The 24,085-nt window shown below is 46.7% G+C and overlaps 7 protein-coding genes across 7 annotated transcripts; 3 read left to right on the top strand and 4 right to left on the bottom strand.

Annotated features, from left to right (window-relative positions):
* Window positions 1–3,442: 3,442 nt before the first annotated feature.
* BBK36DRAFT_1126751 (hypothetical protein) lies at window positions 3,443–4,220 on the bottom strand (the record flags this gene model as incomplete). Its single annotated transcript, XM_024891411.1, has 2 exons — window positions 3,443–4,124; window positions 4,177–4,220. 2 exons carry the CDS (start codon window positions 4,218–4,220, stop codon window positions 3,443–3,445), a joined length of 726 nt encoding a protein of 241 aa, XP_024746915.1.
* A 1,182-nt stretch (window positions 4,221–5,402) lies between these two features.
* BBK36DRAFT_1182463 (hypothetical protein) lies at window positions 5,403–7,259 on the top strand (the record flags this gene model as incomplete). The annotated part of the gene is made up of 1 exon (XM_024896310.1): window positions 5,403–7,259. One exon carries the CDS (start codon window positions 5,403–5,405, stop codon window positions 7,257–7,259), a length of 1,857 nt encoding a protein of 618 aa, XP_024746914.1.
* An 804-nt stretch (window positions 7,260–8,063) lies between these two features.
* BBK36DRAFT_169865 (Ebp2-domain-containing protein) lies at window positions 8,064–9,674 on the bottom strand. The gene is given in 7 exon segments (XM_024897832.1): window positions 8,064–8,135; window positions 8,296–8,601; window positions 8,674–9,343; window positions 9,403–9,414; window positions 9,430–9,487; window positions 9,506–9,612; window positions 9,656–9,674. The coding sequence occupies 5 exon segments, from the start codon at window positions 9,610–9,612 to the stop codon at window positions 8,297–8,299; spliced, it is 1,152 nt and encodes a 383-aa protein (XP_024746913.1). The 5' UTR covers window positions 9,656–9,674; the 3' UTR covers window positions 8,064–8,135; window position 8,296.
* A 673-nt stretch (window positions 9,675–10,347) lies between these two features.
* BBK36DRAFT_1127038 (hypothetical protein) lies at window positions 10,348–11,202 on the bottom strand (the record flags this gene model as incomplete). Its single annotated transcript, XM_024891457.1, has 1 exon — window positions 10,348–11,202. The coding sequence occupies one exon, from the start codon at window positions 11,200–11,202 to the stop codon at window positions 10,348–10,350; it is 855 nt and encodes a 284-aa protein (XP_024746912.1).
* A 1,221-nt stretch (window positions 11,203–12,423) lies between these two features.
* On the top strand, window positions 12,424–17,573 carry BBK36DRAFT_1126746 (myosin; the record flags this gene model as incomplete). Its single annotated transcript, XM_024891409.1, has 7 exons — window positions 12,424–12,558; window positions 12,634–12,769; window positions 12,835–13,024; window positions 13,093–16,942; window positions 17,012–17,085; window positions 17,155–17,369; window positions 17,425–17,573. The coding sequence occupies 7 exons, from the start codon at window positions 12,424–12,426 to the stop codon at window positions 17,571–17,573; spliced, it is 4,749 nt and encodes a 1,582-aa protein (XP_024746911.1).
* A 568-nt stretch (window positions 17,574–18,141) lies between these two features.
* On the top strand, window positions 18,142–18,953 carry BBK36DRAFT_1126713 (P-loop containing nucleoside triphosphate hydrolase protein; the record flags this gene model as incomplete). The annotated part of the gene is made up of 3 exons (XM_024891402.1): window positions 18,142–18,324; window positions 18,472–18,617; window positions 18,761–18,953. 3 exons carry the CDS (start codon window positions 18,142–18,144, stop codon window positions 18,951–18,953), a joined length of 522 nt encoding a protein of 173 aa, XP_024746910.1.
* Window positions 18,954–19,292: 339 nt separating this feature from the next.
* Window positions 19,293–24,033, bottom strand: BBK36DRAFT_1182440 (cation transporter; the record flags this gene model as incomplete). Its single annotated transcript, XM_024896309.1, has 14 exons — window positions 23,844–24,033; window positions 23,648–23,774; window positions 22,822–23,579; window positions 22,621–22,755; window positions 22,499–22,565; window positions 22,314–22,445; window positions 21,390–22,261; window positions 21,180–21,333; window positions 20,794–21,126; window positions 20,658–20,740; window positions 20,469–20,603; window positions 20,177–20,409; window positions 19,651–20,120; window positions 19,293–19,588 (listed from the first exon to the last, which is right to left on the bottom strand). The coding sequence occupies exons 1-14, from the start codon at window positions 23,979–23,981 to the stop codon at window positions 19,293–19,295; spliced, it is 3,933 nt and encodes a 1,310-aa protein (XP_024746909.1). The 5' UTR covers window positions 23,982–24,033.
* Between the last annotated feature and the right edge of the window lie 52 nt (window positions 24,034–24,085).

Genomic DNA, 24,085 nt, shown 5'->3' with positions numbered 1-24,085 from the left:
TTATTTATTTATTTATTATATTAATAATATTATTATTATTAATAAATACTATTTTAAGTTATTATTTATTATATAACTTAGCTTATATTAAATAATATAAAAATAAGCTAATATTTAATATAGTAATTAATAAATAATTATTAAGTTCTTAAGCTTATTATATTAAAAGAAAAATATTATTAAATATAATAATTAGTTATTTTTAATATATTAAGTAATTATAATATTTAATAGTATATTTAAAACTTTTATAAATAATATAATTTTTAACTTAATATTAATTTTTATAATAAAATCTTTTATACTTTTAATATTTTAATAAAAGTTATAATTACTTTAAAAATTCTTTTATTATAATAATAATATTATTATCTTAAAGTCTTAGCTAATTTAAAAAAAAAATATAAGAGTAGTTTTATTAAAGTTAAACTTATATTAAAAAAATTTTTAATATAAGTTTAATTTTAATAATTATTATTAAATTTATAATAAAGTTATTAATTTCTTTACTTTTTCTTACTTTTTCTTTTTATTTTATTAATTATAATTATTAAATTATTTTACTTATATACTTATATTATAAAATCTTATTTATATAATTAAAAGTCTTTAATTAAGAATATTTATTTAAATATTTAGCTAGTATTTTTAATAAAAAAGCTAATTTAAAAAGATTTAATAATTAAATAATTATTTTAATTATAATAATTTTATAATAATAAAAAGATTTATTAAGAACTTATTAAAATATTTAATATAATTATATAAAAATATAAATAACTTTATATACTTTTATAATTTTATTAAAAAAATAACTTATATAATATTTAAAATATTACTTTTAAAATATTTTATTTTTATTATTATTAAATATTATTAAAGTTATATTAAAGTAATTATAAAAGTTTTAAAAATAAATTTAATATTTACTTTAACTTTCTTTAATTAAAAAAAAGCTTTATAAATAAAATCTTTATAAATATAAAGCTATTAATTTATTTTTTATTAAATATTTATTATTTTTTTTAAATATAATAAAGTTTAATTATAAGTTTTTTTTTAATTTCTTTTATAAAGTTAATTAATTATTACTTTTTTATATTTTTATTAATTTATTTATTTATTTTTATAACTTTTTAATAAAAAACTTTAAAAGCTTTAAAGTTATATTATTTATATTTTATTATATAATTACTTTTATTTTAAAATTTATTTTAATTTATTTATAAAGAAATATAAAGCTAATTATAATAAAAAACTATAGCTTTTAAAATTTATTTAAGAATTATAAATTATTATAAGTTTATATTATTTTTTAATTAATAAATTAAAGTTATAAAGTTATAATATTTATATTTTATTATATTTATTACTTTTTATATTTATTATTTTTTAATAATTTTTATTTTTTATAAGTAAAAAAAATAAACTTATTAAAAGTATTTAAAAATAATATTAAAAAGTAAAAAGAATTTAAATTATAAAAAGGTTTTAATAAAGTATAACTTTAATTATATAGATTAAATTATAAGTTTTATTATTTACTTAGGCTTTACTTAAGCTTATAAATAAATTAAGCTACTTTAGTAATATAATAGCCTAGCTTAAGCTTATTTTAAGCTTAAGATATATTTAGCTAAAGTATATAATAATTATATAATATATAGTAAAATATTTCTTTTCTTTTTCTTTAAGTATATAAATTTATATATAAATATTTATTTATAAATATTATAAGGCTAGTCTTTTTATAAGTTTATATTAAATATAAAGGAAATTTTAAATATTAAAGTTAAAAGTTAATTATATTTATTTTTAAACTTTTTATAAAAGTATAAGTTATTTACTTTTTTATATTTATAAATATATTATAAAGCTATAGTCTTTTTAAGCTAAAGCTATAAGCTTTTAATAATAAGATTATATTAATTTTATTTAATATTTATAAGCTTTTTATATTATTTATAATACTTATAAGCTTAATATTAATTAAATTACTTTTAATAATAATATAATTCTTATAAATATTAATAAGTAATAATATATAATTAACTTTATTTTATTATAATTTATTAACTTACTTATTATAAAAATACTTTACTTTTAAGTTAAATATATATTAAAAAAAATTATTAATTAAAAAGTATAAATAATAGCTTTTTTTTAATAGCTAAATTTAAAGCTTTAATTTATATATAATTAATATAAGACTTATTTAAACTTAAAGTAGTAAAATAAATATATATAATAATATATTTCTTTTTATTATTATAAATAATTTATAAACTTATTTAACTTTTAATTATAATTAATTATTTTATTATATTTTTAATTTAAAATTAAAAAAGTTTTTTATTAACTTAAGTATAATAAATAAAGTATATATATAATATATATTTTATAAAAAAATAAAATAATTATAATTAAATAATATTAATTATTACTTTATATTAAATTTAAGGCTTTTTTTATTTTAAAGCTTATTAGCTTTATAATAATTAAAGGCTATAATATAAGAAAGCTTATTTATATTATAAATCTTAATATAAGAGAATTATAAATATTAAATAAGTTTAATATAATCTTATTATTAAAGGCTTATAGCTTTAGCTTAAAAAAGTTAGAGCTTTATAATATATTTATAAATATAAAAAAGTAAATAACTTATACTTTTATATAAGATTAAAAGATAAATATAATTAATCTTTAACTTTTATATTTAAAATTCCTTTTATATTTAGTATAAACTTATAATTTAATTAATATAATTAAAATTATACTTTATTAAGACTTTTTTATAATTTAGATTTTTTTTACTTTTTAATATTACTTATAAATACTTTTAATAATTTATTTATTATATCTCTTTTTTTAAAGAATACTCTTAATTAAGTTTAAAGTGCTTTTAGTATTATTATTAATATTATCTTTTTTATTATTTATAAAAAAAATTATTAAAAAAAAGTAATTAAAGTATTATTAATATAAGCTTAAGTTTTATATTATATAAAAATAAAAGTAAATATATTATTATTATTATAATTATTATTATAATTATTATTATAATTATTATTATAATTATTATTATAATTATTATTATAATTATTATTATTATTATAATTATTATTATAATTATTATTATTATTATTATTATTATAATTATTATTATTATTATTATTATTTATAATATAAAGAATATTAAATAACTTTTAACTAAGCTTAAAATAATTTAAAAAAAAAAGCCTTTAAACTAGTATTATAAATTATAATTTTAAATAATATTATATATATTAAGATATATAAAATAGTTTATATATATCTTAATTATAAGATTTTATAAAAAAGTAAATTTATTTAAGTTAAATATTTAAATATAATAATTATTAAAGTAGCTATAAATTTCAAAATTATTAAACTTAATTCAGGGTATATTAAACTAATCTTATCCTTTATTAGAGAACTCAGGAGGTGCTAATACTGTCTCATAGATCTTGGGTTTTTTCTCTGCTCTTCGCTTCTTTAATTCAAGCCATGGATCTTCCTCTGCAGCCTTTCTTCGTTTATGACCCTTCTTTCTCTTTCCTTGGCTATTTTCGTTCTGGAAAGCAACTGAGGTAAGGATGCCAGCGGCGTCGTCTTCCAAGTCGCGCTCTGCTATGCGCTCCAGCTCCTCTTCCTTCCTTTCCTGTATCTTTAACTCTTCTGCTCTCCATTGCTCGTAGAGCTTATGCATCTTGCGTTCTTTGCGAGTTCGGTACACCTTGAAGCCTTGTGCATCTTTGCCGTCTTTGTTTACGCTGGTTTTCCTGGCGAGCCCTGATACTGGCAAGGCTGCATCAACGCGGCTGGCGAAGGCCCCTAGGTTCTCGCCAGGGCGAATTTGCAGGTCCTCGCTCGGTTTATCAGCTCCCTTTGTGGATTTCTCAGCTCGGCCATCGTCCAAGCCTGATCTGAGTTTCTTGCCCGCTGCCACGGCCATGAGTCTCCTAAAGGCTCGGGGCGTATCATTATTCCTCGTTGAAATTTTCTGGCGCTTCTTTGTGACTCCGTCCCCAGAAGTTGTTGTCGCATTGCGCTTCTTTACTGGGAGTGGACGCGCATTCTCCGTTGGAGGCAGATCAAACCTGTCTCAGAGGTTAGTTGACGAAGCTTTTTCACAAGGGCCTGGCCACGCACTCAGCTCCATTGTCGCCCTTTTTTGATCTGTGCTTGTGCGGCATGATGTGTGTTTCGAAGTGATGTGTTTGAAGGGAGAAGCTGAATGCTGAACGGTAGTACGTCTTGGTATAGTATGAAATAAAATATTTGCTTATCTATATAACATCAGTTCTTATCAGCTTTGACATCACTATCTAGGTAGGTACCTACAGTATGGGGAAACTGAATGTACCTCGCCGCTCGCCAGCTTTGAGAGCAGCAGACGAAGGATAAGCCTAGACAAAGTACAATGCCACTATGAAGATGGAGATTTCTATTTCATGATCCATTGAGCTTTGTCCCATGCCGACGTTACAGCGTGCAGATATCAAGCAACCAAGGTACCTAACTAAGATGACCTGAATGAAGCGTAATGAGGCGAGTACGTACCTGCGGAAATCGTGCCGGTCGTATTGCGCTCAACTTCCGTTCCGTCGCACCTAGTCTAAATAATACGGGTATCATACTGTAGTGCCTACCTTACCACTTACCTACTACCGACCTACCTACCTAACAATCCCTGCCGCTAGCACGAAGCAGCATTTACTGTATCCCCAGCCCTCATCTCGTTGCTCTCCATCTGCGCTAACGGCCATTTCCCATTCCGCGCCTCTTTTCTCTTGCCAACCGCATCATCATCAGCCTCGGCGGATTCCCTGCCTGAACCTATATCTTTCTCGTCCAGCCGCGCCACAGCGAGCAGCAAGTCTTGCCTCGATTACTTCGTGCTCCCAGCCTTCTCCCTCGGTTTTGCCTCCCTTATTCTCTCCCATCCGAAGAGCGCTTATGGAATTCGCCCCCTCGCCCAAATCCCTGCCTGAAACAGCCGCCAAGCTAAGGGACAACACGCTGCTTCGATAACTTTCCGTCAAGCATCTTTTCCCTCTTTCGATATCCCATCATTTGTCATACAACAGTCTTGCGAGCGCAACTGCTGCGGTTTGCTGTTGGCTTCGCTCCGTTGTAGCGGTTTTGCCTTTGCCATCGAACCATCACGCGATCTGAGCCTTGGATAATCAACAGGACCGTCGAGGAAATCCGAATCGCGCATTAGCACCGCTTGATTGACGAGCTCTCTCCAACTGCGCCGACAAACCTGCCCGACGACCTCTTGCTCCTGTCGCGCGTGGCCCGTCGCAAGCCTCTTTGCCGCAGTTGACCATCTCTAGGTAGTTCAGCTGCACTCTTCTCTTTGCTCATCCATTATGAGAGAAGTCAATTTCAGTATCCCCAACGTCAACAAGGCGTCGGTGGGGATCACCACAGCCTTATACGATCGCCGAGCACTCGACTGCACTTCGACCTTGCCTCTAATCAATTCGCTCAATCATCTTGCCTATCTCACAACATCATCGGCACGTATCCGCGATATTCTGACGGTTGATGGAGGAATTGAACGCCTGGTCTGCATCCTCAAGCAGGGACGAAATGGGGACATGATGAGCGTTTGGAAATGGAATCTGGCGTTCCAGTGTGTTGTGAACATCGGCGTCCGAGGAACGGAGAATGTGCGGACCAGAGTAGTGGAGGCAGACATGGTCCCTGTCATCGCCACGATCCTGGATAACTATATCAAGGTCATAGACCGGTGTCGCGAAAAGGCGGATGAGCTGAAACAAAAACAAAGTCATGACCATCACCACCGACACAAGAACCATGACCATCGGCACTCGTCAAAAGCCTCTCCTCCTTCCCACAGCGGCCGCTCGGCACTTCACGATGGAGAATCACGAAGTCTTGCACGTCGAGAGTCCTCGTCTACGCCTGATGCTTTGGAGGCTTCTGCCGGGCCGTCTATCGCCACGACAGGACAGGGCGTCAACTCACATCTCTACGCCAATACCGATGGTCCGATTTCACCAACCAACCACCAGCTTCCCGATTCACAGGGCACCGATGTGCCTTATGCCACCACAGCGAGTCAGGACGCTCATCCTCTTGCTCCTGGGGCCCCGACTGCTGAGTTTGCGCGAGCTCTGCGCGATGTAGATCGCCTGACGTCCATGACTGCCTTTGGGCCTACTGATCTGATGACTCAACCAACGTCACCGACGACGCCCATTCCTTTACTCCAACTACGGCCGCCCGCAGTACGATCTGTAACAAACTTGGATACTGCAGTCGGCCGATCCCGAAGGCGCCCGTCAATCAGACATCAGAACTCGACAGCCGAGTCGGATGACTTCAACGGGGACAGCATGCCATCGGACGAGGCACCGGAGGCTGAAATGACGGGCGGCGCAGATATACAATCTGCTGTGGGTATTCAAGACATCACAATGGATGATAATGAGGCCCTTCTGGCAGGAGACGCGCTTGATCTCACCAACCCTACTGCGTCCGAGGCCCACCAAGACGCCGAGGCCTTCAATATTACTCACCGCACCAATCTCGATGGGAGCATCCGAGAGGACATGACACATACTCCGGTTGCACCGGTTGGCCTCTCGCCCAGTCGTCCGAACCTGGTTGCTGCCCCACACCCGCCGACCCCGATCTCTACCATTCCTCGGTATTTGCTTGACCGACATCTGATACCCCATCCGCAATTGCTGTCCGCCATGCCACGCGAAGAAGACGTACTCATGTCGTTGCAATTGCTGGCCTACGTTTCAAAGTATTGCTGCCTACGTACGTACTTTCAGAAGAGTCATCTCGTGCCAACCCTTGCAATTGGCAAGGATCTCTTGGCCCTAGACACAGACGACGAAGAGGAAGTGGGTGAAGAAGCGGCTTCTGCGGGCAATGGAAGCGATGCTGAAGACGAGTACTTGCTCGAGGACGACTTCAACCTGTTTCCCCTGGTCGAAAAGTTCACCGTGAGGTACCACAGCACGGACATGCAGTACTGGGCGGGGGTGGTGATGCGAAACCTATGTCGAAAAGACGACACGCGCGGAGGAATTCGACAATGTGCATACTATCAATGTGGCAAATGGGAGGAGTTCACTCGTCAGTTCGCCAAGTGCCGCCGGTGCCGCCGGACAAAATACTGCAGCAAGGAGTGCCAAAAGAGTGCCTGGGCTTTCCATCGCCATTGGTGCGTGGCTGCAACGCAGTGACGACTCCGCGCGTCTCAAGGGAGCTGCTCTCTTTCTGTTTCATTCCCCCCCGTTAGCAGACGTCGAAAACGCGGCCTTTTCTCCGTCTGAAATCTTCATTGGAAAATTGCGACTTCATTACATCACAAAGCGTTTCGTTACCGCATAGCATTCTTCTCGATACCACTGGTTTTCAAGGCGTATTAGGTTTTTTTAATCATGGAACTTGGGTCGTGCCCCTTGGCATCATCCCGGTCGCTCCTCGACTTAGTATTTGGGCCCCGTTGAGGTTGTTGAGGTTTAAGGTCCGGGCGTTTTATATCAAGGAACACACAATGCCGCACGACTACTCTCATCCGGCACGAGGCAGACATTCTGCAATTTGCGACATATATGCCCACATACTTACTTATTGATGTAAGGGGCATCATTAGATGAAGGCAGGGATTCACTGGGTTATTTGTCAAAACATCATCGATTCTACTTTGCATCATTTTAGAATACATAGCAATCAATCAACCGCGCAGCTTCGTGCGGCGCAAAGTTCACGGCGAGACTGGTTGGGCACCCACTTGGAGATTCGCGTCTCATGTAGGCTTGCTCAGATGACCCGTCCACCTGCACGCGAATATTACGTGGTGCAGAATATGATGGCTGCTGTTGTAGATTGACACCAAGTGCTGCCGCAGAGCCCAATTTATATAGATATATATGCATACCTACTTATAGTAGTCTTGTAGATCATGGTCAGGGGTTGCAAGGACAGGACGATCTCACAACTGCATCATATTTGTTTGCTTGTTTAGCTTAGGGGTAGTGAATTGATGCGATTATGGAAATCCTATATACTCTACTCACGGACTGATTTGTGAGGCCAAGGCTGAATTGAATCATTGATCAAGCAAAAAGACTGGGTCTGAGGCGACTGAGCCCAGAAGTGTCCTTGACAGGCAGCGGCAGAAGAATTACACCCACGCCCCTGACCGAAGACGAGTTTGCGACTCAGCCCATGGGGGCTGTTTCAAGTGTCATTATGCCAGTCGGGAGTGTTTGGCTCTTTATTTGGAAGCGGCAGCCTTCCTCCTGCTCTTGCCCGGCCGCGATGCCTTGCCTTTCATTTTCTTGACATTAAACCTGGAGAGATCGCCGGAGCTCATGGCATCGCCCGATTTTGCGTGGCGCTTCTTCCCTCCAAACCCATACTTTTCGTTCTTCTTCTGACGCTTGGCGTTCGGAGCACGACTTCCTGACTGTTGTCGACCAGCCCCCGAGCGCTGTGAGTGTTTGGCGATTTCGTTGTCCACGCTCACATCAAAGATGTCGGCTTCCTTCGTGCCGACGTCGGAGCTGTGTTCCTGGCGTTCTGCAAGATTGAGTGCGGTCAGTCCAGTTGCCTCGTACGGATCAGGGGCTTTTCAGTCGGAGGTCAACATACTTCTCTTGAGCGTCTTGATCTTGTCCAGCACCTCACGCTTGGCCTTCTGTCGCTCTTGAAGCTTGGAGACCTGCACCTGCTTGCCAAACTTTTTCAGGTCGCGGAGCTTGCGTGCTTCGGCTGCTGCTTTCTTTGCGGACGCTTCCTCAATCAGCTTCGCCTTGATCTTCTCCATGTGAGCATCCTCTTTGACCATTTCGGCAAAGTAGTCCTTGGGGCGCGAGAACGGTACCCCTTCCCGGATCAAGCGAGATCGGCCCAAGCGCACCGCCTCCAGACATTGGGAATAGAAAGCTAGTTCTCGTTGCAAGTCATCCGAGACATCGGGTATGGATTCCGAGGTCTGCGCGGATGAGACGATGGACTGGTGAGTAGCAAATGGAACGCTATTGTCCGTTGGGATCGATATCCTGTCGAGCGCTGCAAGGAGAGCCGAGGTGTTGTTGATGGTCAATCGTGTGTGGGGAACAATGTCTTCTTTCTCGTCCTCTTCGAGATCTTCGAGGTCGGAGACTGGGATCTCCTCATCGTCGCTTTCATCGTCGTCGCCCTCCTCCTCCTCCTCCGGTGAAGATTTGCTTTGACTGGACTTTGGTTTCCGTGGCAGTTTCGCCTCCATCTCAATTGATGATTCAGAGGTGTCGCTCTCGTAGATGGCATCAAGATTCATCTGTGCGCACGATGTCAGCAGGGCGGACAAACTATTCGGAAGTGCAGTGCAATCCCAACCTTTTCTTGATCCTCATCCGCGCCGTCATCTGCAGCACCCCCAGCCGGCTCGTCCAGCGCGTCTTCATCCTCGCTTTTCGGCTGCTTGTCGTTTGCTTTGAGGGCCTTTCTCTTGGCCGTTGCCTTTGCCTTCTTTTGCTGCTTCAGCTTTGCAAAGTCAACTCCCTTCTCGGCAGCCAGTGCCAGCTTCAGCTTGCTTCTCGTCACCATGTTTTCCGATTTTCTTTTGCTGGGGATGTATGCTCCGGTGCAAGTTGTGCTTTCGGCTGTCTATGAGAGTACGGCGAACGAGCCGGCCTAGACGTTTGGAAAAATCTCGGAATTCTGCCGTTCTAAGCATTTTTTTTTCTCCACCGCCTTGGAAAGCGGTGAGGACTGTGCAGGTACAGGCTCCAGGTACATACCTTATTTGAGGTGGTACAATATGCTTATGTCAGCCGCTGAAATAAGGGTCCAGACTTCTCCGCGAAATCGGTTGTAGACAGCTGCGATGGTACCCTATACTAATGAAAATGAGCGAGCGGGTTGCAAGCAGGCTTATTGAAACTCTCTTGATGTTGTCTACCTAGTTCTATGGGCAAGAGGATGAAGATTCAGAAAGTGCTCCTGGTCTACCGAATATGTTGCATATAGATTATAGCGAGAGTGCCTTATGTTGAGGCACTCCGTCTACACGGAGTATTACCCGGATCATTCATCACGTTGGAGTGTCGCAAAGGTCGCCCACTCGATGTATCGACCGCTTGACTGTGATCAACCAGTTATATACTACTAACCTGCCCTTTCATGGTTCTTCCGCCGTGCCTGCGACAGATGCTGGGAACGTCATATGTCAATAGTTCCCTCGGGGCCCTGGAACACCCGGCATGGTCATCACAAACAAACACTACCGAATCAAAATCACCTGGGCACGAGGGTATAAACCAAGCATGTTTGATGCCAATCTCAATCACCGCTAATTTTCGCATGCCGAAAGTATTTCATGCCCACCCAAGCAACAACAACCCAGACCCAGGCCATGACGCACGTCAGAGTGATGAGCGCGGGATAGTAACCCACGATTGGTAGAGTAGGGTCGTCTTCAAGCTCGGGCGGTGCATATGGCGTCTTACCTACATCCCACGCCCAGCTCCAGACGTCAAAGCAAGAGCCCATGCCCATGACGAAGACAAACCAAGTTACAGTCAACACAACCCAGCCCCACCACTCAGTCTCGGAATAGTCCCAGCCCACAGCTGGCTGAGGCAGCGTCGAGGCGGAATAGGAGAGAGGAGACTTGGCCTTTTGCCGGCGTTCGGAGGCGACTCGCCCGGCGTAGTAGGACTCGGACCCGGATGACAGAGGGAGGCTGGATCGCAAGGCCTGAGAGGCATGAGTCTCCAGCTGCAGCAGGTCTTCTTCGTCTGTCGTGAAGCTGTACATGTCCGCCTGCCCGGGCTCGAAGCACGCCGAGGAAGTTGGCGAGCCGATGGGATTAGGATATTCACTTGTCGGGGATGAGATGGGGGAAATGTTGAGTCCAAGGGCGTCGTGCGCCGTGGTCCCCGAGGCAGAAGCCGGACCAAAGCGAGCAGACTCGGCAATGGGCGCGTCCGCGATGGCCTCGGTATCAATGGCCAGCGGCCTGCCCTCTCTCCTGTCGCGCTGTGCGCCTCTCCCCAGGAGCGCAACCTTCCTGAGCGATCCCCTGCGACGCCGCGTCCTCTGCTGCTGGGCGGCGGCTACCAGCGCCCGTACGTGGAGGGTCGAGGCCTCTGCCTCATCTCTGGGCGGCGCGTCCTGGTCGACGGGTGCGCTCATGAATGAGTGAGATGCGTGTGCTGACCCGGAATGCGATGAGGGTGCGCCATGGCGAGGATGGACTGATGATGCCCGCTGGCTCTCTAGCGCACTGTTGGGCGATTTTGCGCACTTGTCCATTACCAATTAGGGGCTTGCGGTCCCTGTGCTGTGAGTGGGTAGTCTACCCTCGAGTTGCAAACTGTGCAACGACGGTAACCCAGGAGGTACTGGTATGGAGATCTGAAAATACCCCGATGCCGCAATACTGATTTGCTCGGCAGGCCGTTTAGCATTGACCCTTCTAGCACTTGCAAGTTGGTGGCGGGGTTTATCTCCAGTCCCCTTTTTTTTCCCGCCAGCCCGCCCAGGTATGTGAGATGCACCAGACAAAAGAGAGAGAGATGGAGTTCCAAGGGACCTTAATCAAAGAGCCCGGAACCCCTTGGAAATTGCATAGGTATGGTACGGTACAGGATTCATACCTGCCTCTAGCCTTTAGGTGACCGTTGAGAAACACTGTATGAAGCACCGCTTGTCGGCGGGGAGTTGGTTGACCGTTGGTATCGCGAGTTGTTAGTGCCCCAGTTCCCCCCTCTGACTCCGTGCTGCAGACCACAAGCAAGCACGCACCAGATGTTTTGGATTCGCTGCTACGACCTCCCAAGTGGGCAAAGCCAGAGGCATTCAGTCCCTGGATAGGCTGGCCTTGACGCTCTTCTGGCTGAGGATGCATCTCTAGTCTGTGCTCTAGCACAGATGCATACAGGTATCCATGCAGGTGGCCGCTCGAGCTCCTCCTATAAGCAGCCCGCCCCAGGCCACTCAGGCACTGTAGGTGGCATTGCCTATATAGGAAGAGGCACCAATTTAAGCCCCCCCCTGACCCTCCACTCGCTGTTGCGGCACTGTGCTCGCGGCCAGAAGCGTGTGTGCTGTCCCTTGCTAGCATCCTGTCGACAGGACAGTCCGGCCTCCATCCAGTCTTGTGTGTTGTCCCCTAATCTTCAAGAGAAGTGGACAGCACTCTCACCGCCGCATCTCTTGCGAAGGCACTCGTTTCTTTCGCCCTTACCTTTCCTCACCTCACCCGTCTGCATTCCCATCGTTACTACGGACTCGGCGTCGACCTGCCCATGAATGTCTCTCGTTCATCGCCAGCCCGTCTAGTAGTTCTTTTTTATCAGCCATCCTCTGTCTTACCCCTTCCAGCTCTAGTTTCCCGCCTGACCTAGCTCCTCCATGGCAGCGACCTACGATGTCGGCACGAGAGCGTGGCAGCCTGACGCTGCCGAGGGCTGGGTAGCCTCAGAGCTCATCAGCAAGACCGTCGAGGGCAACAAAACAAATCTGGTCTTTCAGCTTGAAAATGGCGAGGTATGTGATGCCTGATCTGATCGCGCACGTCGTGGCCCAGAGCCAGAGCTAACTCGCTGTGCCGCCAATGTCTAGACCAGGACCGTCTCCGTCTCGACGGAGATTCTGCAGAGCGGGGGCTCTGATCCCTCACTGCCGCCGCTCATGAACCCGACGATCCTTGAAGCCAGTGATGACCTCACTAACCTGTCGCATCTTAACGAGCCGGCCGGTATGTCCTTGCCCTTGCCCTCGACCCCCCCGTGCGGACCTTTGCTTATAAGACTCGGCGGGCAGTGTTGCAGGCGATTCGATTGCGCTACTTACAAAAGGAAATCTATACCTACAGTGGTATCGTCCTGATAGCAACCAACCCGTTTGCTCGAGTCGACTCTCTCTATGTCCCGGGCATGGTCCAGGTGTATGCCGGGAAGCAGCGCGCAACCCAGGCACCCCACCTATTCGCCATTGCCGAGGAGGCCTTCATGTATGTTTGTTATACGGCGGTTCCGTGGGCTGCAAGGCTGTGTCTGATGCTGACTGGCCTTCCTTTAGGGACATGATCCGTGATGGAAAGAACCAAACCGTCGTCGTCTCAGGCGAATCCGGCGCTGGAAAGACAGTCAGCGCCAAGTACATCATGCGCTACTTCGCCACGAGAGAATCCCCCGAAAACCCAGGCGCTCGTAGCAAGCGAGGCTCCGAGCAAATGAGCGAGACGGAGGAACAGATTCTGGCAACCAACCCCATCATGGAAGCTTTCGGCAACGCAAAAACCACCCGCAATGACAACTCTTCGCGATTCGGTAAATACATCGAAATCATGTTCGACGATCAGAGGAACATCATTGGCGCCAAGATTCGCACCTATCTGCTGGAGCGATCACGTCTCGTGTTCCAGCCTCTCAAGGAGCGCAACTACCACATCTTCTACCAGCTGGTTGCAGGCGCCTCGGACGAAGAGCGGGAGGCGCTGCACCTCCTCCCCATCGAGCAGTTTGAGTATCTCAACCAGGGAGACTGCCCGACCATTGATGGAGTGGACGACAAGGCCGAGTTCGACGCCACCAAGAAATCCTTGGCCACCATTGGCGTGACCGAAGCGCAGCAGGCCGACATCTTCAAGCTGCTGGCCGGTCTCCTCCACCTGGGCAACGTCAAGATCACTGCTTCACGCAACGACAGTGTCCTCGCGCCGAACGAGCCATCGTTGGAGCTGGCCTGTGGCATCTTGGGCGTCGACGCCGCCGAGTTCGCCAAGTGGATTGTGAAGAAGCAGCTCGTCACCCGAGGCGAGAAGATCACATCCAACCTGAGTCAGGCCCAAGCCATTGTCGTGCGCGATTCCGTGGCCAAGTTCATCTACTCAAGCTTATTCGACTGGCTGGTTGAGATTATCAACCACAGTCTCGCCACAGAAGAGGTCCTCAGCCGCGTCGTTTCGTTCATCGGCGTATTGGATATCTACGGTTTTGAGCACTTTGCCAAGAACTCGTTTGAGCAGTTCTGCATCAACTACGCTAATGAGAAGCTTCAGCAAGAGTTCAACCAGCACGTGTTCAAGCTCGAACAGGAAGAGTATCTGCGGGAGCAGATCGACTGGACCTTCATCGACTTCTCCGACAACCAGCCGTGCATTGATCTCATCGAGGGCAAGATGGGCATTCTTTCTCTCCTGGACGAGGAGTCTCGTCTGCCAATGGGATCGGATGACCAGTTTGTTACCAAGCTTCACCATAACTTTGCGACTGAGAAGAAGCACCCCTTTTTCAAGAAGCCGAGGTTTGGCAAGTCGGCCTTTACCGTATGCCACTATGCCGTCGACGTCACCTACGAGTCCGAGGGCTTCATCGAGAAGAACCGAGACACCGTGCCCGACGAGCACATGGCAGTCCTGCGCGCCTCGAGCAACTCATTTCTCAAGCAAGTTTTGGATGCTGCATTGGCTGTTCGCGAAAAGGACGTCGCCTCGGCTTCGTCGACTGTCAAGCCCGCTGCTGGTAGGAAGATCGGCGTGGCTGTGAACAGGAAACCGACCCTGGGAGGAATTTTCCGATCGTCCCTGATAGAGCTGATGAACACCATCAACAACACGGACGTGCACTACATCCGATGCATCAAGCCCAATGAAGCCAAGGAGGCCTGGCAGTTCGAAGGGCCGATGGTCCTCAGCCAGCTTCGCGCTTGCGGTGTTCTCGAGACTGTTCGCATCAGCACGGCGGGATACCCGACTCGTTGGACGTATGAGGAATTTGCTCTGCGGTATTACATGCTCGTCCACTCGAGCCAACTCACCTCTGAGATTCGGCAAATGGCCGATGCCATCCTGAAAAAGGCGCTGGGCACCAGCACTGGAAAGGGGCTCGACAAGTATCAGCTTGGCTTGACAAAGATCTTTTTCCGCGCCGGTATGCTTGCTTTCCTGGAGAACCTGCGCACCAACCGTCTCAATGAATGCGCCATCCTCATCCAGAAGAACCTGCGGGCCAAGTACTATCGCCGCCGCTATCTGGAGGCTCGCGAATCCATTGTGCAGACGCAAGCAGTGATTCGGGCGTACATTGCAAGGAAACAGGCCATGGAGCTGAGGACCATCCGCGCCGCGACCACCATCCAGCGTGTCTGGCGCGGATACAAGCAGCGCAAGGAGTTCCTGCGCATCCGAAAGAACCTGATCCTGTTCGAGTCAGTCGCCAAGGGCTACCTGCGCAGGCGAAACATCATGGAGACAAGGGTCGGCAATGCTGCGCTCGTCATCCAGAGAGTATGGAGATCTCGTATGCAGCTTCGCACCTGGCGGCTCTACCGCAAGAGGGTGACTTTGATCCAGAGCCTGTGGCGTGGCAAGTGCGCTCGTCGAGAATACAAGCAGATGCGAGAAGAGGCCCGCGATCTGAAGCAGATTTCTTATAAGTTGGAGAACAAGGTTGTCGAATTGACCCAGAACCTAGGATCGGTGAAGGAGAAGAACAAGAATTTAATCTCGCAGGTGGAAAGTTACGAGGGCCAGCTCAAGTCGTGGAAGAACCGCCACAATGCGCTCGAGGCGAGAACCAAAGAATTGCAAACGGAGGCCAACCAAGCAGGCATCGCCGTCGCCCGCCTCCAAGCCATGGAAGACGAAATGAAGAAGCTCCAGCAAGCATTCGACGAGTCGACTATGAATATCAAGCGTATGCAGGAAGAAGAACGCGAGCTCAGGGAATCACTTCGCCTAACCAGTTCTGAGCTAGAAGCGACCAAAGAGACCAACCTGGAGCGCGAGAGGGATAACATGAGCCTTCGACAGGAACTGGAGGCGCTTCGGGATGCGCTGGAGCTCGCGAAGCGCAACGGAACGCTCAATGGCGAAATCACGAATGGTGTCGGCAGCGCGCCGGCCGTGGCCAGTGGACTCATCAACCTCGTCTCATCTAAGAAACCGAAGCGCCGAAGCGCTGGCGCGGAGCCTCGCGAGCTGGACCGCCTGAGCGGAACTTACAACCCCAGGCCGGTGTCCATGGCCGTCACCGGCACCACTCATCGCCAGAACCTGTCAGGAGCCACATTCATCCCCGGGGTCGACAACATTGAGATGGAGCTCGAGAGCCTGCTCGCCGACGAGGACGGCCTCAACGAGGAGGTAACCATGGGCCTGATCCGCAACCTCAAGATACCCTCTCCCAACACAAACCCTCCCCCCTCGGACAAGGAAGTCCTGTTCCCGTCCTATCTCATCAACCTGGTGACGTCGGAGATGTGGAACAACGGATTCGTCAAGGAATCGGAGCGCTTCCTTGCCAACGTGATGCAGTCGATCCAGCAAGAGGTGATGCAGCACGATGGTGATGAGGCGATCAACCCCGGCGCGTTCTGGCTGTCCAACGTCCACGAGATGCTCTCCTTTGTCTTCTTGGCGGAGGATTGGTACCAGACACAAAAGACAGATAACTACGAGTATGACCGTCTGCTGGAGATTGTCAAGCACGATCTTGAGAGTCTCGAGTTCAACATTTACCACACCTGGATGAAGGTTTTGAAGAAGAAGCTGCAGAAGATGATTATTCCCGCCATCATAGAGTCGCAGTCGCTGCCGGGCTTCATCACCAATGAAAGCAACCGGTTCCTCGGCAAGCTCCTACAGTCAAACTCCGCACCGGCATACAGCATGGACAACCTCCTCAGTCTGCTGAACAGTGTCTTCCGGGCCATGAAGGCGTACTACTTGGAGGACTCAATCATTACACAGACCATCACGGAGCTGCTGCACCTTGTTGGCGTAACCGCCTTCAACGACTTGCTGATGCGCCGCAACTTCTTGTCGTGGAAACGAGGGCTGCAGATCAACTACAACATCACTCGCATTGAGGAATGGTGCAAGAGCCATGACATGCCAGAAGGCACGCTACAGCTTGAGCACTTGATGGTATGAGAAAACCACTACTCAGCAACGTTTTGATGTATCAAGAATGCTAACGCCCCTGGCCTTTTTTAGCAAGCCACCAAACTGCTACAGCTCAAGAAAGCGACCTTGAATGATATCGAGATTATTCAAGACATTTGCTGGATGTAAGTTTTATCCTCGTGGTCAATTCTCTTACGCGCTGATCCACCTTTGATGCTAATGGTAAACTTCAGGCTCTCGCCAAACCAGATTCAAAAGCTGTTGAATCAGTATCTTGTTGCCGACTATGAGCAGCCTATCAACGGAGAGATTATGAAGGCCGTTGCCTCTCGGGTTACCGAGAAGAGCGATGTCTTGCTGTTGCAGGCGGTCGACATGGAAGATAGCGGTCCATATGAGATTGCAGAGCCCCGTGTCATTACGGCGCTCGAAACATATACCCCATCATGTGAGTCCTGCAACGCATCAAGGCAAGAGAATGGCGGCTAATGACCCATGTCTAGGGCTACAAACACCTCGTCTGAAGCGGCTAGCAGAGATCGTCTCAGCGCAGGCTATCGCGCAGCAAGAGAAGCTTGAGGCTGGCGATGTTGATGGCTTCGACGGTCATCAGCAACTGGCCGAGGTCGAAGAATCCGAGACGGAGCAGTGAGCAGCGTCGTTGCAAGGCTGTCCATGGACGGGGTGATGCATCACATTAGAAGAGAGGGCTGTCAAGACGTCTAAGCGGCTAGCGAGTGTTGCTTCATAGGGAAAAAAAGAGGTTTCTGTCTTGTGCTGCAGCACAAACAACATATACTTGGGGGCATTTTTCTTTTTATGTATAGAGCGGAGCGGATTTAGTTCCTCCCTATTTAGGCAATTGCGCGGTGTCCGCTGGTATCAAATGAATAATTATGAAGACGAGGGAGTGATTCATTTCAGCAAGAGGCAAAAGAACAAGGAGAAGGGCGAAAGAAGACATCATAAAGTAGAACGAAAGATTGTTTTAGAGGGGGTTTTATTTAGATCAAGGTGCGCGAAGAGGGTGGAGTTGGCCGCCGTGTTTTTGCCTCTGGTTTGGGCGTTTGCACCTCTTTTTTTTTTTTTCTTGCCCATAATTGTAAAGCTACTACTAGTATTATCATTCCATCTCATTCTTCTCAACTCATATTCTCCTCCCGCTACTCAGGCAAAAATACATGCTATAAAGTATAAAAAAACATCTGCAGTCACAAACAATGCGCTCAGCACCAAACATCATCATCACCGGCACGCCCGGGGTCGGCAAGACAACGCACAGCGAGATCCTCGCCGAAAGGACGGGCCTGCGCCATCTCTCGGTAAACCAAGTGGTCAAGGACAAGGAATGCCACGAGGGCTGGAGCGACGAATATCAGAGCTGGATCGTGGACGAGGACAAGGTAAATAAATAACTGATACATCCCATCAAGAGGCAAATCTCTTCCTCCTTTCATCCAGATATGGGCTGCCAAAAAAAAAAAAAAAAAAAAAAAAGGAAACCCCCCCCCAGGCTGACCATCGATATGCAAATTTCTGAAACAAAACAGCTTCTGGATGTCATTGAAGACGATGTCAAGGCAGGGGGCTGCATAATCGACTGGCACGCCTGCGACCTGTTCCCACGCAGCTGGATCGATCTCGTGGTGGTGCTGCGAGTTGATTCCAAGACGCTGTACGACCGTCTTGAAGCCAGGTAAGAATTTTTTTTTCTCTTTCTTTCCCATCGTCTTCTTCTCTCTCACTCAAGTCGTTTTTATCTTCCCCCGAGCTCTCATGTACAGGGGATCTTTCAGCGCTGACAAGACTTGCCTACTCTTTTTCTTGGAAACCTTTCAGAAATTACAAAGAGGCCAAGCTCCAGGAAAACCTGGACTCGGAAATCATGGAGGTGCTGCTGCAGGAAGCGCGCGATGCGTTTGACGAGGAGATTGTGGTCGAGCTCACGAGCAACAGCTCAGAAGAGATGGAGTCCAACATTGACCGCATAGAGGCCTGGATCAAGCAGTGGAAGACGGACCACGCCGACTGAAAGCGCAATGGGCTCTTAACACACAAATTTTCTTATCATCTCTATTACTATATATCCAGCAGCCCAGAACGATTTCCCAAGGCTACGCCTCTTTATCTACTTGAGCCACCATGGGCGACGAAAAAGGACGTCAAGCATGTATATACGGCCCTATCCAATGTGCGCCTTTTGGCGGTGCCTGCGCGCAAGATGCCATGGCGACATCGGCATCCCCTACATTTCGCAGAGATTGCCTTGCGCTGGCCGAGACGCGGCTTTATCTAGTCTATTATGTCTTTGTCTCTCCAATATAGGTCGGACGCATGTATAATGCGCCATGCAAAGCCCGCACTCGCGGGATTATAACGCACCTCCCTTCCTCAATTCTTCCTGTATCACCTTGTATTGCTTCCGTTGCTTCGCGTGCCCGGTGATCCACTTGATGACCACGCCCAGGCCCCTTGCAAGTGGCAGTGAGAGCATCTTCTCATACACCCAGGCCACGGCCAAGAACATCAAGCCCAACAGGACCAGGAACAGGCTGTAGCTCCTGCTCATGCTGCTCAGTTGCATCAGATCAAACAACCAACGGGGTGGGCCCGCAATCATGTATACGGTTGCTGCTAGGCTTAGAACGATGGTTGTGATGAATGGCCCTGCAACGGTGGTCAGATTGGTCGATACTCCATCTCAGATAGCAATGGCTATTGACACTCACAGTTCTCCCATAGTGGATGCCTGAACGGATGCCCTGCGTTGAGGATCACTCCAGAGAAGATGTATTCGAAGCATGAAACGAGGAACAGCGCGGTGTTCTCCGAGCTTGTGATGCTGGTTTCGCCATGCTTCAGCTCCGGTGGTGTGTACCAAGGCTGTTCTCGAACGGTGACATATGCTATGGCTTGGATCGCTATGCTGATGCCCATCAACCCGAGCAGAGGCACAAGGACCTTGCGCGAGACGAGGTCCGCGGTTGGTCGCTTCCGACAGAGCTTTTCCGCAGGCCCAGCCCAGCCCATGAAGACGGCAATCGGAAGGATGAGGAGAAGGTCGATGAAAAGGAACTGAAAGTCTCCCAGGTTTGACCCTTTCGAGTAGAGGAAGCTAACCGAGGTGAACTGTATCGCCGAGTACAGACTCATGTACTTGAAACAGCTGAAGCTCGTCACCAGAGCTGCCCGTCCCTCCCTACCAGCAAGTCAGTAAGGAGAAGACACATGAGGGACAAGGGGCTTCCAACTTACCGGATGACTTCTAACACACACCGAATATCAAAGACCTGGGAAGTGAATGGCGCGGCTACCGAGGCCTCGGCTTGCGACAATGAAATGCCCACATCTGCAGCCTTGAGAGCGCCACAGTCATTCGCGCCGTCACCGCAAAAGCCGCAGGAATAGTCGATACTTTGCAGCTTCTCCACCAATTCGTGCTTTTCATCTGGAGACATCCTGGCGAACACTTTTCCTTTCACGAGCATCTTGACAACTGTTAGGCAAATCTTTTCCCCTTGAGCGACACGAGACAGGATCAACATACCTTGGAAACAATGTCCGCTGGGGCATAGTCGATTATCCATCGAAATACCTCGCCGCTTACAGCCAGAGAATAATTTTGCATGCTGGAGATGTCGTAAGGAAGGGAGATGTCGCCTTCTGGCGGCGCTGGAAGCGGCTGCTCATAGTTAGCCCAAGTGCTAAGCAGACGTCAATATAAGATTGGACTTACAGTCAGATTTGTCTTGTCGAGGCAATACATGCTGTTATCGATGCTCTCCCACTGCAGCTCTGCTGTGGGATCCCGAGAGTCGCCTATGTAGTATTAGCATTGTTTCAGGATATGTTTAGGGATTGCGTCCGCTGACCCTGAAGAAATCGAGGTACGAAACAGTGCGCGTGGCGGTCGAGAAGGCCGCATTCTCTGGCAACGCTAACCGCCGTGAGGATGTTGTCGCCTGTAACCATCACAGTGGCAATGTTGGAGTCTTTGAGCTCCTTCAACACTTCCGCTGTGCTGGGCTTCAGCTTGTTCTCGAAGATGATGAAGCCGATGAAATCGAGATCTCGTTCAACCTCTGAGCGGGTCATCTTCTGCGCCTTCACCCAGCTAAGTCGGTTAAGATGTCGTGTAGCACATCCGATGACGCGGTAACCCCCGTGAGTGTAGAATGAGAGCAGCTCATCGTAGTCCTTTGGAACTAAATGGTGTCAATTTTGTGTCAGACGTCAACATGAGAAGTCTGCAACTCACTGCTTTCAGGCCGGCATATTTCTCGCATAGCTTCTGGAGCGCCTTTGACGAAGATATCACCGTCTTTTCTTCCAAAGTGCCTCACAATAACGCTGGATCTTCGCAGCTGCGAGACAAACTCGAACGACTTGAGGACGCCCAGTTGGATGGATTTCTAACATGCTTTGGTCAGTTTGCATTTCTCATGAGATACGATCATCAGCTACTCACATCAGGGGGAGAGGCAATTGAAGGCGAAAGACTCCCGTACTCCTCGTCCTCGCCTTCCATGACATTGTGCTTGCCCTCTTCAAACGACCAGCCCGTGAATTCGAACATCTTGAGGTCCAGCGGATCGCCCACGAGCTCGCCATCAACGGAGCGAAGGGAATGGCAAGTTGCCATGGCATGAAGAGCGGCTTGTAATATGGCCTGGGAGGAGGCGCTCGTCTCTCGCTGCTCAAATAGCCGGGGCTCTGAAATGACATCGCTAAACTTATGTTCATCCACTGAAACAACCCGGACGCCAAGGACGTCCAGGCCGTCTTCTGTGAGCGTGCCTGTCTTATCAAAGCACATGATGTCCAGCTTTCCGCCGACATTCACCCTCTGCGGACTGATGCAGAAGATCTTGGCCTTTTTCAAGCGGGCGAGAGCAAAGTTGGTGCCAATGGTCAAGGTTGCAGGCAAAGCCGGCGGCACAACGATGGTGATGAGGTCGAGGGCACGGACAATGATCAGGTGCCACTCTAGCTGCAACCGAATGAAGTTGACGAAAGAGGCGATGAATCCAAGCAGGGCAACAACGGCCATGACGCTGATATATCTGAACGAGTCACGATAAAACTTGAAGCCTGAGGGTTTGGGAAACAACATGGATCGCACGAGAGCGCCCTTGGTGGTACTGAACCCAGTCCGGACAACGAGCGCCAGGGCAACCGCATCGCCTCCTGCATCTTCCTGGGGGCGCCTCGCCCGGATGATTTTCGTCCCACAGAAGAGGAAGTGGCGCGCAACTTCGGGAGAAACGGTCGACGCGGTGAGGTCGAGTTGTGCCAACGTATGATCGTTCGCTGGAGCCTTTGAAACAGGAACAGATTCCCCTTTGACTAGTTTAGCCGCAGTACCACAATGGATAATGTTATGTGAACATACCCGTGAGCATGCTCTCATTGACAATGCAGTCGCCTGTGAGCAATAAGCTGTCACTGGGAAGCTGGGTCAGGTTAGGGTCGCTGAGCTCGTAGACATCGCCAGGAATGAGATCGGCAGACGAAATGTATGTCCCTATGCGTGTATCAGTAGTCGCTCTCTATCAAGCTGGTTGAGGCGCTACTTACAAAACCCGTTCCGCAGCACTCGGACGTCACATTCAAAGCGGGAGATTTCGCGCAGTCGTTTCATTGTCTTCAGAAGTCAGATACACACGCCAGTTTCGGTTGGTCGGAGAGTCGGGACTTACTGCTCGAGTTTCAACGAGCGTCGTCGCTATGCTCCCAACAGACATGGCAAAGATGCAGATGGCGTAGTAGTAGTATGAATCCAGTGACCAGAGAATGATACTAGCGATCTGGAATATGTAGAAGGGATGTAACACCTGGGTGTATCGTTAGCTGGCTACAACTATCAACACGGAGGGTAGTCGATGGAAGTCGGCATTTACCTCGTCAACAAGCAGCTGGCTCATAGATTTCTGCTCTATGTCGATGAGGTTGTTGCCAAAGAGGATTTCGCGGATCGATTTTTCATCGCTATCGAGACCAGCGCGCACGGCTTTCATATCAGTCCAGCTCGGATCCTTCCAGCCGCTGAATAGAACGAATTTGTCCTTGAGAGGGTGATAGCAGAATCGAACGTAGCGGTAGTTGAGCGATCGAAGGTCATCAACGACGGGATCAGTCTCGTCATCCAGACCATAGGCCATCGGCTTTTCGGGAAGCCCAAACATTGAGGAAAGAGGCTGGCCATAGTCCTGGACTCGCACTTGTGAGATCTCCATCTCGCCCCATTGGTTCTCTATAACCACCCAGCTGCAATCCCTCAGTGGGCAACTCTGCCCCAGGAGAGCGATGTACAGTCTGGGGAGCCAACGGAAGACCAAATACGCAATGCCTCCGGATAGAATGCAGAGGATCAGATAGGCGACGTAGCCCGTGGTTCTTGTGCGAAATCCAGCAATTGCAATAGTCAAATCTTCAGTCTCCACGTAGATCTTTTGGCTTGTGCGGCTGAAAGGATGTGAGCTGCCAGTCGTGACATTGCTATCCCTGCGAAGAAGATGGGCGTTCACAGAGTTACGCGATAGTGTCGAGGAGCATCGATGGAGCACATAGTCATGGTTATAGGCCAAACTGTCATCGTCGACTGAATGATCGTCGTCCTCGTCGTCGTCTATCACCGCTCCGGCGAAGTCCTGGATATCTGCTGGCCAAGATTAGTACTACAGAGGCCATTGCAAATATGCCCGTGGATACCAGAGGTTTTCGCACCTCTGTCAATGCTCGGCTCATCGTCCTCGTAATATAGAAAGCTGGTCGTGGAATCGGCTCGAGACCGGCGATGAGAGAAGGCCGAGATACTGCTTGGAAGGCTTTCGGCGATGGGGCCAGAAAAGAGCTTCAAAGGCAAATAGTTAGCCAGTTGGTCATGGCACCAGGAACGTGCTCTACCAGAATGTGCGCTCACCTCGTCGTGGGCCATCTCAACGTCGCCGAAGAAGCTACTCTGGTTGCTATCGGGGCGCAAATATGGAGGACGCGGACGAGCGGGAACTGCGGCTGGCTCTCCATTCGGAGCTGCCGATGCGGTATCACGGTAATCCATGGCGACAGCTTGTTCGAGGCTACCTGGGGTTCATGACGGGTATATTTAAGGAGAAATTCGGCTTCGAAGGACGGCGTAGAAGGTAACCTGATCCAGCACTTGTT

The sequence above is a fragment of the Trichoderma citrinoviride genome (assembly GCF_003025115.1).
Source record: "Trichoderma citrinoviride strain TUCIM 6016 unplaced genomic scaffold BBK36scaffold_13, whole genome shotgun sequence".
In the NCBI taxonomy this organism is placed as follows: domain Eukaryota; kingdom Fungi; phylum Ascomycota; class Sordariomycetes; order Hypocreales; family Hypocreaceae; genus Trichoderma; species Trichoderma citrinoviride.
This window is presented reverse-complemented; position numbering and strand designations above follow the sequence as displayed.